General features: G+C 51.7%; 1 protein-coding gene across 4 annotated transcripts in view; it reads right to left on the minus strand.

The window, feature by feature from the left end:
- DAG1 (dystroglycan 1) overlaps positions 1–13,425 on the minus strand; it is a 52,519-nt gene that overhangs the window by 3,196 nt on the left and 35,898 nt on the right. For all 4 annotated transcript variants that reach the window (XM_075762829.1, XM_075762828.1, XM_075762831.1 and 1 more), the window contains exon 2: positions 12,981–13,390. In XM_075762829.1, coding sequence (XP_075618944.1) covers positions 12,981–13,262 — 282 coding nt within the window. In that variant the 5' untranslated portion in view covers positions 13,263–13,390. The remainder of the gene's footprint in view (positions 1–12,980; positions 13,391–13,425) is intronic.

Consider the following 13,425-nt stretch of genomic DNA (forward strand, 5'->3'; position numbering starts at 1 on the left):
TGCAAAGGTCCCTCGCCTGCGGGCACCAGCACTCTAGCACTTGCTGTGCAACCATTTGTGCTTAGAAGCAGTTCATTTTCTCCGAGGGCAGAGGAGGAGTTCCAGCCATGGGGACAGCTATGCGATACGGCAGGGCAAATCCAACTGCCCTCCTCCCCCGTCTCACTCCTTTCCTCACCTGATCACACCCCCTGCAAGCCCACAGCTCCAGCAGCTTGGTCTTCTCTGCTAACTTTCAGCTTCGTCCCGCTGCCCCCAGAAGCTCGGAGCCCCTCGCCTGGTTGGAGCACACCAGCTCTCAAGCAGCAGCAGCGAATCCCGAGCGCAACGCAGCTGCTTAAAACGCAGCGTCCTCCTGCACTGCCAGAAGAACGGCAAACCGGGGCCGAAGGAGGGGAGCAAACCCGACGTCCGGTCACCCCAGCCTGGGCAGGCAGGGACACGGCGCAGGGGCTGGAGCACTGCTGGACGTCAGGCAGAGCAGCGCACCAGCCTGGCTTCGTACTCAGAGTTGACTAAAGCGCAGGGGTTCACTGTCATATAACTTGCTTCTGCAGAGTAGAAACAACGGGCGGCTTTGGCCCAGAGCTCAGGACTCCAACACACTGTTTACTACCTCTTTTAGGTCAACGGCAATGCTTTTTTTGTTGGGTTTTTTCCATGATTAGTGAAGCACAGTCCAAGATGACAAACCGTGCGGCCCGACCACAGGGGCAACGTACACAATGGCATTTCCATACGCTCCAGGGGAGGAACGAGCTGGAGGTACCTTCACTGGCTGCCTCCGCTTCCCAATGTATCCATTTCTGAGCCCACCCTCCTCTTCTGACCTCAGGTCCCCTTCCAGCCAGCCCAGGTCCGGACCTTTTGGGTCCTCCGGCCATTTTGCGCCTGCGGGGATGATGCTGGTCCTCTCCAAAATGTCACCAGCATGGCTGACACCCTGCCAAGGGGAAAGCCACACGTGTTGGAGCCCAGGGCACTCCTGCCTCCCAACCCGGGCCACAGCCAAGGGTGGACACGAACCTCCCAACCCCCCCCCAGCAGCTGACATCCATCTGTCCGTGCTACAGCCGCTCGCCCATCACGAGGCGCAGCAGAGCCGCTCAGGCTGCACGGTGGTGGAAGGGGTGACACTGCCAGCTCCACGGGCTGTGACATTTCCCGGGGCTGTGGGTACCCCAGGGCGAGTAACTTGAGCTTTGCTGCCGCCTCCCCTGGGCTCGGAGGCGTTTGGAAAGTGCCTCCCAGGGAATTCAGTGCCCCCTCTCCCACCCCAGGGCCTGGCAGCACCGCAGCCGGCAGCCCTGGCCGGGCTTTCCAGAGCTCACCACGAGATATCTCCCCTCCCACACCCAGAGGAAACAAGACTTTTTAGGCCCCATGGAGACAGATTTAGCAGCCTGGTAGAGGCTCTGGGCTTAATGCAGAGCCACGCTCCAGCTCTCCTCCTGAAAGGGTGCTTTGGTTACTTTGCAATTCTGTAAAGCTCATACATATTTCATAATTTATCCAAACGCAAAGCTGGGTGAGCAGCTTCGCAAAGAAACCTGCCAGGCAGGAGTGCCCCCGCGTCCGGCAGCAGGCCAGGCCTGCCTAACCGCACGTCCCACTGGGGAAATCCCCTGGGATGTACAAAGAGCGATGCCCGGTGCTACAGGGCTAGGCAGACCACCAGGCCTGGGTAGACCACCAGGCCTGGGCAGACCACCAGGCCTGGGGACCTCTGCCACCCCACCGGCTGCAGGCAGGATTCAGGCAGCACACAAAGACAGGGCGTCGGGGCTCACAGACGCCCCCCCTCCACCCCGCTGTGGATTGGATTTCGGCACACTGAAGGATCTGGACGCACAGCTCTGCAAGGATAACGTAGGACCCCAAAGTCTCTTGGCGAGAGCAGCATGAGAAAGCTTTTGTGCAAGAGCCACAGAGGGTTTCGGCCACGACCGTCGGGACAACACCCTCGTTCCTCTCCTCGGCAAAGTATCAGCCCCGCTTTCGGCCAGCCTGGGCAAGCTAGAGAGCACATCATGAGACACACGCTGCGTACAGTTTATAGAGCAGAGTTTAAAGCTGTTGGCACAGCTTTTAGTTAACTCCTCAGCAGCAATATCTGAGCAGGAAATTGAGATTCCTGCTTACACCAGCTGGAGAAAGCTGGCCCCAACGTATGCCACCCAAACCAAGGTGCTGAGACATGAACATCCTTCCGCTTGAACGTGCTGTTTACCCGTGTGTCTGGCAGAAGACAGTGGGTTTTGGCAGGGCTGCTGCGTGCACTCACCCCCCCCCTGCTGCAGCAAGAACAGGAGCTGCCTTTACCCCAGCTGGCCCGAGGGAAAGCAGCCCTTCACCTGAGAGGGGCACACGGGGCCAAACCTCCCTCCTGTGGGGAACAAAGGGCCAAATTGTCCTTCCTTAGCATCTCTTCTGCCAAGAGAGGGCACAGGCAGGGTCTTTTTTCCTTTAATAATTTCATTGCACCCTCTAAAAACCACGATGCCAGGGCAGCGCCCAGTGCAATCCAACATTTACATTAGCGGGATGGTGCCACTCTGTCATCTCGTGCCAAAATTAGCCGCTAACCTGCCCACTGGGGAGGAGGAAGGGCAGGGTTGGGCGCACGTTAGGAACAGGAACGTAAGGAGTCAGGACAAAGCCGCAGCTTTATTGAGGCTTACACAATCAAGAAGAATAAAAACTTCAATATCGAGTAGTTAAACGCACGCTGAACATGTAATTTCAGGCTACATTTGGAACACATCTTCCCCTTCCGTGCACTCTGCAAGAGCCCTTCATTACAGGATCGCACACTCCCTACAGAGTTTTCCTGCTGCTCCCTCCTCCCCAGGCATGGCCCGTGACACAAGGAGGAGACGTACACCAAGCGTTACCTTTAATCTCATGAGGTGATTCTCTCTTCAATCACGCATGCTCCCATGTTTGATAGCCAAACTCACTTTGGAAAGGTGGCCAACCTCACGTGCAAAAAGGACAGTGAGGGAGGTACAGGCCAGTCTGAATATTCCTGCTTGGAAAACTATTTTTAACCTACAGTTTACGTGTGAGCTCACGTTCTTAAGGGCCCACGCTAGAAAATGAAACAGCAGGTAGACAGATTCACACCAAAAACTAGGCTCTCCTGAAAACCAAAACCAGGCCAGGCACTCACCTACTGGGACAACTTGTTCTAGCAGGGATGCGACGGCTGCAAAACATTCATAAACCCACTTAAACTTGATTTAAAAAGAGCTGAGCTAGTTCAGCCGTATTCAACCTGCGAGGAGATGTGGTCTGTTTCTAAGGGTTCTGCAAGAGGAGATTAAGAATATCAAATTTATGTGGTATGAAACCCATGAAGATGCCTGTGCCTCCCCTGGGAAATCTTTGGGAAGGCAACAAGTCGCAAGCGTTCGATGCCACGGCTCCGCTTTAAACACAGCTACTGCCCCTGGCAGCAGAATTTATCCACGTTTGCCTGACAAAGGAAGACCCCAGCAAGATTACAGTAGATAACGCAGCTATCGGGCTGAATAAAAATACTTGTTCCTAAAGGAACGCTAACCAGCGAAGCCCTCGGCGTGGGTCTGCCCTGGTTGCGGTGCTCGTGGTGGCGTGAAACCAGGAACCCTGTACTCTGTTCTAGCTGGGTTTCCTTCAAATATTGCTTCAAAGGGTATTTGTTAAGGCTAGATGTAGTTAATGATTTGGGATCTCTAGTTTTCATGTAAAAAGTTTCCCAGTTTTCTATGTACGCAATAAATATCAGCTTTAAGCCCTGCCATTTCCCTCAAGGGGTCTGGTTTCAAAATAACTCTTCCATTGCTCAAGACAAAAAAAGGCTGTCTCTGTTTTCTCATTATTTGAGATAATTGCAAATGAATGCTTATCGGCTAAAGATTACACAAGCCTGGCAGTGTACAGAAGACCATTAAAAAATTAGCCATGTTTGTGATTTTAAATACATACAGTGGTCTGGCTGGTTTTGAAGACCTTGTTCACAAAGTCCTTTCAGATATACATGGCCTGTTATTTTTAGGCCAGCCAAGAGCAGTCAGTTCATGAAAGAAGATAGCTTGGTTTGATTTGTGGTGGTGGTTTTTTTTTTTTTTTAAACTTAGATCTTAAAGCCCTGTAGCCAACAAGACAAAGATAAGCAAACGAGCAGTGAGCAAAACTGCTGCCTCCGAGGGAATTCAGGCAAAAACCCGCATTCTTGCCTACAAGGGTGCCCTTTAATCCTCCAAGTATTTAGTCCTCCTCCTCCCCATGAATCCTCCAAAAAGGAGACAGGTACTGTAGGATCCTGCCACAGGTCTCCCTTTGGCACACTGCTATGAAATCCTCCCGGCCCTGGAGGTACCCCTGGGACGTCCCCAGCCTGTGCAGCCAGACCTTCCTGCGGGCAGCAGCAGCCAGGGACTCGGCTTCTTCCTGCACCCTTTCAGATCAGTCCTACAAAATTCTCAACTGCTTTTGGGCAGGGGGTGAGCGTGGATACTCCTGCAGCTCTGCCAGATCTCCCACCACCCCCTTCTCCTCCCCGTGTCCAGCTGTTGCCGAGAGACCGACCCCATACCGGGGATTTCATTTGGAGTATAATTACTGATGACAATTTACTGTATGACAGACTCCCCTTCTGGGTTGCTCTTCAGCACTGCCCTAACACACACGGCCAATAATGAAAAATACCCCAGCTGAGCCCTCTCCACATCCCAACAGAAGGCAAGCTGAACTGTGCTCAAGCAGGCTGACCTAACCAGCATTAAACCGAGTCTGCAGCGCTCAGGCTTCTGCAAGCAATTAAGCAGCGGGCAGGGGAAAGAAAATGGAAACGAAGAGACAATTCAAATGCAAATATAGCTACAGAGAAAGAGTCAAACCTCAGCTGTTTGACTAAGCCCAAGCTTCATCTTAGCCCCCTGCTAACACAGGCAGCATGGGACAGTTTTGTCGGCAGAAGCAACAGGCTGTCTCAGCCCCAAACCAGTTAGGTGCGCAGGCAGATTTTGGGCTGCCTTGTCCTGCAGGGGCCAAACAAGTGGTGGTAGAGACGTGGGTTTCACATGCACTCCAGTGCTGCTGGAACTGTGGGCCCTCCAGTGATTCCTGGTGCTGGCACAGCCGACCTGGAGCCAAGAGAAATGATGAGAACATGGTGCCTGCAGGCTCTGTGTCAGAGGACCGAGTCCTCTTTTGGGAGGCGGTCTCTGCCCGTTGGCCCAACAGGTATGTTCCTCTCCTTCACCAACACGAAGATGGAGCCAGTGACTGCAGGCACGGGGTGTGTACGTGCTGCCCGGGTACCACTGCCCCGGGCAGGTCCTGCAGCAGAGGCTGCTGCATTGGGTTGGGGAACACGATGATGGCTCGAGGCAGGAGCTGGACATCCCTCAGGCCACAACGGCCACGAGTCTTTGGCCCCAAGGAACAGCCCTGACAGGGAGGCTTGCCTCTGTGCAACCAGATGACTACACAAGGAGGAGTCTCCAATCTCATATCCCCCCTCCTTTCCTCAAATACATCAGAACCGCAAGCTCAGACACCAGACGGGTCTTGCCTAGAATGACAAGGCACAGCAAACAGCGGGGACAGGAAGATGGGCACCTCTGGGAGCCTTCTGCTCGCCGGGCACAGTTATGGTGCCGCTGCACCATGCTGTGTTACGGGAAAGCTCAGTCTGAAGAAAGCAAAGTTGCATTTATTTGGTACAGTGAGCAGGGAGGAATCCCAGCACATGTGCTTCCCTGCGGAGGGGGCTGCCATACCTGCCAGAGCCTTTGGGCATCCTCAGCAGACAGTGCTCTGCTGAGCTGCTGCGCGCCTCGGACGAAAGGCACAGGAACTCACAGACAAAAACAAGCTGCTCCAGGACATTTCATGCAGATGCATCTGCCCCTGGAAGTCTAAAAACAGCCCAGAGACTTCACTGGTTCTCAGAAGTACGTCAGCCTCGGTGACCCGAGTCTTCATTACCAGCAGGAGCTCACCACCTCTGTTCAGACACTGAAAGCTACATGGGAACAGCCGGTAATTGGCGCTTCCTTTGTGCACGGGGTAGGTCAGGACGGTTAAACTAACCCCGCATTTCAGCTGGTCCCAATGAAAGCCCTGCGAAGCTCTTCCTGCGTGACTCCGTGCACGGAAGCTGTTGCCTTAGAAAAATCAAACCTTTCGGCTCAGAAAGCCGAGCTCGGGGACAGCAAGGCCGCAGAGGCTGTACCACAGGTCCTGGCCCTCAACTTCAAGTTCATACATCAGTCCCTGAAGGACCAGGCAGCAAAACTACTTGGAGTAGCTGCTCTACTTCTACGTGCTCATGAAAACCCAAGCGAGAAGTTTACGTGGCTGCTGCTAATCTGCATTTTCCAGCCATCGAGCAGGCAAGCAAAGCCTCGCGCGCAGAAAGCAACCCCCCTCCTTTGCAGATGCAAGCGTAAGGCTGCGCGGATGCAGCCTGCCCGAAGAGCGGTGCTTTGTCTCGCCAACTTCTTTCCGATCAGTAAAATGGCCTTGCAACGGCGCGGGCTGAGCGGCTACGCCCAGCTCATGCCATCCTCGCATACTCCTACCATGACGGTTTCTTTTCCAGATGCGCCTCTGTGTTTGCTATAAGGGCACTATTCAGCAGCCCACTCTGCCTGGGCAATGGAACACAACAGCTGTTTCACTGGGAGGTCACTACAAAACATTGAGTGTCCCAAGAAATCCTCCTTTCATCCATCCATGCAAGCAGCTTGGAAGGATTTGTTTAGCCTTATTGTTGGAGCGGGAAGGCGCAGCCCGCCCGCGCCAGGGCTGGGGTCAGCACGGGCTGCCCACACCCCCCTTTCTCCCTTGTTCAGGGGCGAGCACAGGGCAGGAAAAGCCTCAAACAGCTTAAAGAAAAAAAGTTCAGTCGGGCTCTTCTTTCAGCGCAACTTTTTATAAGCGAAAGGCCAAAGGGAAGTAAAAATACCACACGGCAGGGATGCCAAGTACTGGGGGTTTAGTGCTGCCACCGCACAGCTAACCAGCCCCGGCAATTTATTCCTGCCATCAGCAGATTGCTGGAAAGCTGGAATTCAAGAAAACGGTGAGGAAAGGCAAGCCAGATCCCGCAATCTCACGTCGGCTCCTTCGCAGGATTCTCCTTACCATTGCATTCCTCAGTCTCCCCAGATGCTCAGGGCAACAACCCGTAAGAGCAGGACAAAACAAGGAACTTCCCAGCCCGTCTGAAAAGCTAGTTTATAATTAGATTGAGTCACATTTTCCACTCCTCCAAATTCAGAGCTCGTTACTAAGTGCGCACTGAAAATGCCAAATTCCTTGACTTGGGTCTCACTGCAGGAAAAAGATAAGCAGCCCCCACAGCAGAAATCTTATCAGCTCATCTTATCACTAAGATTGCAGCATGGCAGCTAAGCAAAGCCCTGCCCAACAAGTCCTTTGCCTGGACCTGTTCCAGGTGCTGCCATTTATCCCAACACCCTCCCCGAAATAGTGGCTGTTACTGCACCTTTTGGTTACCCAAGTCCAGGGAAAGCTGAGGACCCCGGGAAGGGGTCTCTTCGTCACAGGGAGCCTTTTAAAGACACTCAACTCAGTGGTACAGCCCCTCAGGAGTGTTCTTTGCTTGTCTTCCTTGAGAAATGCCATTTTAATAAAATTCACATTCAGTTAAAACTCTCTGAAATAAGGATCATTGCAAGAGGAAAAAAAAAAGAAAAAAAAATCAGTATTTGGTGTTTTTCTTCCCTGAAACTGTGTTCTGGCACTGCAGGCTGGTTGCTGCCATCCAGCCCGTCGCTTCGGGGTCAGAGCAGGGCTGAGGCGTGCAGCACAGCCCCGGCAGCAGGTACGACGTCAGGACTCCCACAACCCAGTCTCCACATATCCTGCTTGTAAAACAAGGTCCCTGAAGTCCGATGAGAGTAAAGCTGTTCAATAAAAGCCACTTCAACAGACAATAAGCAGAAGAATCATTGGGAAAAAATCAGGCTCCTGCCTGGAAAGCAAGGCTCCTTTTTGCCCAGATTAATATCCAATGCTCCGATAACCCCACAAACCTGCTGCATAGCTGCGCTGCGTAAATAAATCAGCTATGTGAGTGAATTCAGTTGTTCTAATCACTTTGCCACCAGCTATGTTTGCATACAGCGACAGCTTCTTGAGGCCTCCGCTACGTTTTATCCGTCTTACCAACAAAGCCCTGCTGAGATGGTGCACTTGTAAATAAAAAAAAAAATCAGGAGCCAAGACAGTGCCAAGAAGAGGAAGACTTAGCTGCGCTCACCTGAACACTTCTCCTTAGCATTGGCTAATGAACCTGAGCAGCAGATCTGCTCCTTGGGATCCATCCCATACCCAACACTCCTCGGACAAAGGCAGGTCGGCAGTTTTATGTATCTTCAGGGAAGACGCAGCAAATCACCCGCTCGGGCAGGGAGGTGCCTTGGGAAGCAGTGCGCACCAGGAGTTGCTCTCCTTCCAGCATATAGACCCACCTTTAGACTAAAGGCATTAAATTCCATGCCTTTATATGCCATGGGCACGTGTATTTAGGGTGCATGCCTTTATATGCCGTGGGCACGTGCATTGGACTGTGCAAGGGCTCAAATTCCTTGTGGGTATGCTGGTATTGGAGGGAACTGGATTCATCCCTGCATCCCAAGGGAAAGGAGTAGGTGTTGCCCCAGCAGTGCCGGTTAGTGACGGTATTTAATACTCGGATCCAAGTGCAGTGCCTGGTGGTTCAGCAGGGGCGTTTGCAGCCCGGGTGTCTCCTGTTCCTGGCCCAGCAAAAGGCCGTCGCAGCCTCTAGCCCACAGCTCGGAGTCAGAAAGCCTCTCTGCAGACTTGGAGATGCCAGGTGATTTCTACAGCAGTTTCTGCACCAACTCAGATCAATGTCCTGCACGCAGGAGGGAGGAAATCACCACGTAAATGCCCTCCTTTGCATGGTTTTTCCTTCGTGGCCCAAACCCAGTGTCAGCTTTCCCAGTTCGTGGCAGGGTATCATCACTGCTGGGCTGAGAGGAGAGCCACGCTTACTGCAACAGGCACCGTCCCAAACGCCGACAGAGGTGCTATCGGTGTTAGTGCCACTGCCCTCACCTTCGTTATCTGTGTCGTCACACGGACAGCAATGGGAGGCTTAGGTATTCGTACAAGAAAAATGGGACAACCTTAAAGAGGGGACTAGCAGATGTCACGGAGACCAAGATCAGGAGGCAAAAATCAACGCTCGTGCACCTTAGCTGATAGGACCTCACCAAGTGGAAGCAGAAAAAAACCCCTACAGACCTGGATATTTTAGCTGATGGCAAGATGTCCGAGCCAAAGCAAGGTAGATATGGAAAAACAAACAATTGTAGGATATATCAAACAAGGTTATTTATAGAAGAGAAAAGGAAGTTTTGATGCCTTTATATGAGGCTCTGGTGAAATTTCATTTAGAGTATTTTGTGTAGCTGTGGTCAAGCAAACATAAGAAAAATAAACTCAGGCTGGAAGATGTGCAGAAGACAGCTGCAAAGATGAGGAGAGGAAAAGAAAGCTTATTTTATGAAAAAGACGAGAGGTTGGCTTGCTTAACCTAATAAAATCAAGACAGGGGAATATGCCTGTCATTTATAAATACATAAAGGAAGTAAATATTATGAAGCTAGAATTGATTTAAGCTAAAGGGCAGCACATATAAATATTTCTAGCCATCTCTAAATTTAGGCTAGAAGCTGCATTTTTAATCAGAGCAGCCAAATTCTGGAGCAGCTTCAAATGGAAGTGGCAGGAACAGGAAATCCACCTGGTCTTTGGCCCAAGCGTGATCCTTTCGACAACAACAGGACGCAGCTGAGCGGTGCTGGGTCAGGCCCCACAGTCTTCAGCGGACACGGGGTAAGGAGATTGTCAGGCCAACGACGACTGGTCGTGGTGAGGGTACCAGGACCAACGTCCCCCGTTATCCTGGTCCCAGCTAGCGGCTGCCAGGAGCTAGCGGGAACCTGCACACCTTGGTGCTACCTGTCCGCACGGCAAGGGGTTTGCACGATCGGATCTTTTAACACAGCAGGAAGGGCTGCAAGCTGCTAACGCTTTTGGGAAGACACAAAGAGTTTTCATTTCCAAGATGCCTTCGGACACCAGGAGAGCAATCTTGCAGCAAGAAGCCTTGCTGTAACAAGGAAGTTACAGGACAGCATCCGGACTGAACTGCCACCAAATTCAACAGCCGAAATACCTGCAAGCTGCAGCCAACCTTCAGAGGGCACGTCAATGCCTGACCAAGGCTCAGCAAGACAAGGCACAGGCAACGGGGGTTTCTGATTGCACCAAGTTACAACAGCCACAAAGCCTGGCTGGCAGCTGGCTCTGAGCAAACACAGAAAAGAAACTCTGAAATCAAGGCACAAAGTAGGTTTTTTACTACTTTGCTGTGCGTCCACCTTTGCCTCTTGAGTGCGTTAGAATAAACTTGCTTTTGTACTTAACCATAAAATCTCACCTGTTCTCGAGCAGCTTGGGGGTGGCAGGGAAACGCTGGCGACCGCTCCCAGGAGCACATACCTGATTACACACAGAGCCCACATATCTGTGCAGGAGTGCGTGCCTGCGAGGCACTCCTCCGCCACGCTGCAGATGCCTGGCGTTGTTTCCATCCCACAACCAAGTTTGCAGAGAAAAGTATTTTGTCTACAGCCGGCTGGAATCTGCTAACAAGCAGGGAGAAGATCTGAGAAGCAGCTTCAAGGCGATCCCCACCACAATACAAAACCGAGCCTAGAAATAATCAGCAGGAATTTTCTAGAAATTAAGCAATCACACCTTCTTCAGGCTCCAGACAGGAAGTTCCTGGGAGCTTGGGGACATCAACTGTCAGGGTTTTTTAAATGAAATTACAGCAAATTTCTTAAGAAATCAAAGGGAACTGAGTATAGGTACTCACATCTCATTGTAAACTCCGACCCACTGCTTCATCTCAAAGGGCACAGCCCTTTATTCTTTCTTTTTAGGTTTTAAGTAAACCAGTTAGCAAGATCCAGAAGTATTACACTTTTACTTCTCTGGCTGCAAAATGCAAGGCAGCCTGAGAAAAAGACCAGAGCAACTTCCCAGTAAAACAAAAATGCACCCCAGCACCCAAAAATTGCCTACGCAGTTCTCGCTAGCCAGGAATCCAATCCCCGTAGCAAAGGTTGGCTGTGCTCAGCAGAACAACACGCATTCTCTGCAAGGAGTGTCCTTCCAGATACACCGGCTAAGCGAGGGTGCTAACAGTGCCCTCGAGCCTGCTGCACTTTTAAAATCAATTTCAAGGTGAACAGATGCAACGTGCACTCGGGCAAGGCCGCGGACAAGCATGAAAATTGCTCCCAGCGTTTGCTGAACTACACACCACGAGCAACTGTTGGGTCCTGCTCCAGCCCAGTCCATTTGCGACTCTTCAGGCATCTGTTGGTGTTAACAAACACGCCTCAACACCGAAGTGGCAGAGGTATTGTTCAAAGCTATCAGATGAGGTGGAAATAATCTATCAGAAGATTTTCCTGCACCTACCGGAGCTAGCACAGATGACTTTTGTGCCAGGAAAAGGAGACTGAGGAAGCTGCGGTGTTATACAAACACTGAAAATTATTCTTGCCAAAGTAGCCATTAAACGACACCAGAACAAGCCGTTCCGATGCAAAATCCCAAACCAAAGTTACCACTGCTGTAACACGGGATCTTGGGCTCACTGCACCCGTCTGGACTCCTGCAGCCCAGTGCTGTATAGGTGCCCCGAGCTCAGAAAACAGGCTGTGGTTAAAGCAGGGCAGGCACCGCCGTCTCCTGTCCGAGGCGGTCTCTGGGCCCGCAGAGGCAATTAAACATCACAGCCTTTGCTCTGAAACCAGCCCGTCCCCTTCTCCAACTCCTCTAGCCAGGAGTTCACCCACCACTCTCCTCCTCCCCATACGACCGCCTGTCGATAACAGATGCATTCTTCAGATTTTCTGCCTACCGCTGGCACGTCACAGTCCTGGCACCCTCGCTGGAGCCAGCGAGATCACGTATCTGGATTGAGATAATGGCATGACAGTACACAGAGCTAAAACAAACCTGCCTTCAAGGAGAAGCTGAGATGTCAGACTTTCTTCTGACTTGCTCTCCATCTCCCTCTGATCTTCTGAGACACACCAGAACGTTGTCTTTTATAATGTTTTCTAAAAATGGATTTTAAAAACTATTTTTCAGTTTTGCTCTTGAAAAAAAATTCTTGAGATTAGAAGGTAATTCTGTGTAAGAACAATTTTCTGAACTCTGCATGATCCAAGCAAGCAGATGCTGAGAAGACAACTTCTCAGCACCCTCCCAGGAAAGGACTAAAGATGAGCAAGCGTATGTTTGGAGTGTGCTTACCCTCCTCCGGGCTATTCTGACACTTTCTTGCCCTCAGGACCAATTCCAAAACTCATTTTCAGGTGTCTGCAGTGCCAGCGGCATGAGGGTAAGTTAGATAAAGAGAAAGGCTGCCATCTTTCCCAACAGGACCTTAGGGACGAGGTCAGGAGAGACTGTGTCAAAGGCAGCCCAGAGCACTGCCGGCAGAAGGAGGTCTATTTGTCCAGCAATGTTTTGTTACCACAGCGAAGCAAACTCCCCAAGCCTCAGAGCAGCAGTCCCAGGGAATCCATGGCTCCCCAGATCCTGAGGCAATGTCTCCTCACAAATGCGCCCGTCGTTCCAGGGGCAGAGTATTTCACAGTTTAAATATAGCCAAACCCGATCAGTCATCCCTGAGAAGTCTCCTCTCTTCGTTACTATAGAAGAAAGGAACTTTGCAGTGAAGTGAGGATTTTTAAATTTATTTTTTTAAAAATCCTTTTCCCATCATCTTACAAAACCTTACGGCTGCTTCACAGCAACCCTCGTGACCCAGCCTGCTAGTGGGGTGACCAGCTCAACTCCTGCAAGAACAGAACTGAAAACGAGCCTCAGGAAAAAACATTTCTCACCTGGACAACTTCTCCATTGGAAGCAATTAAATCCGTGGGGATGGAGACTCTGAAGAAGCGTCCCACCACAGCAGAGCTGTCCGGTATGCCCACCACGGCTGGCACAGTCTCACGGAGGTCCGAGAGCACGGAGTGCATGGAGGCCTCTAGCTGGTTTTCCCAGTCCCGAACCACTTCTGCCGGCTCGCTGGGCCAGTGGCAGTGAGCGGAGGCCGCCAGCAGCAGCACGGGGAGCCAAGTCCTCCCCAGGAAAGGGGGCTGTAGTAGGCATCCAACAGTCATTCTTCCCGGCGGCCTCGGCGATGGTGCTCCAGCCGGAAAGGGGACCACAGGGAATCTGCAGGCACTGCAGCGTAGGCAGGGGATCCGCCAGTCCTTCACAGCAGCCTCATCCTAGGAGTCCTGGGAACCTGGTTAAACAAAGGAAATCCAATCAGCACATTAA

The sequence above is a fragment of the Balearica regulorum genome, chromosome 10, assembly GCF_011004875.1.
Source record: "Balearica regulorum gibbericeps isolate bBalReg1 chromosome 10, bBalReg1.pri, whole genome shotgun sequence".
Classification (NCBI taxonomy): Eukaryota; Metazoa; Chordata; class Aves; order Gruiformes; family Gruidae; genus Balearica; species Balearica regulorum.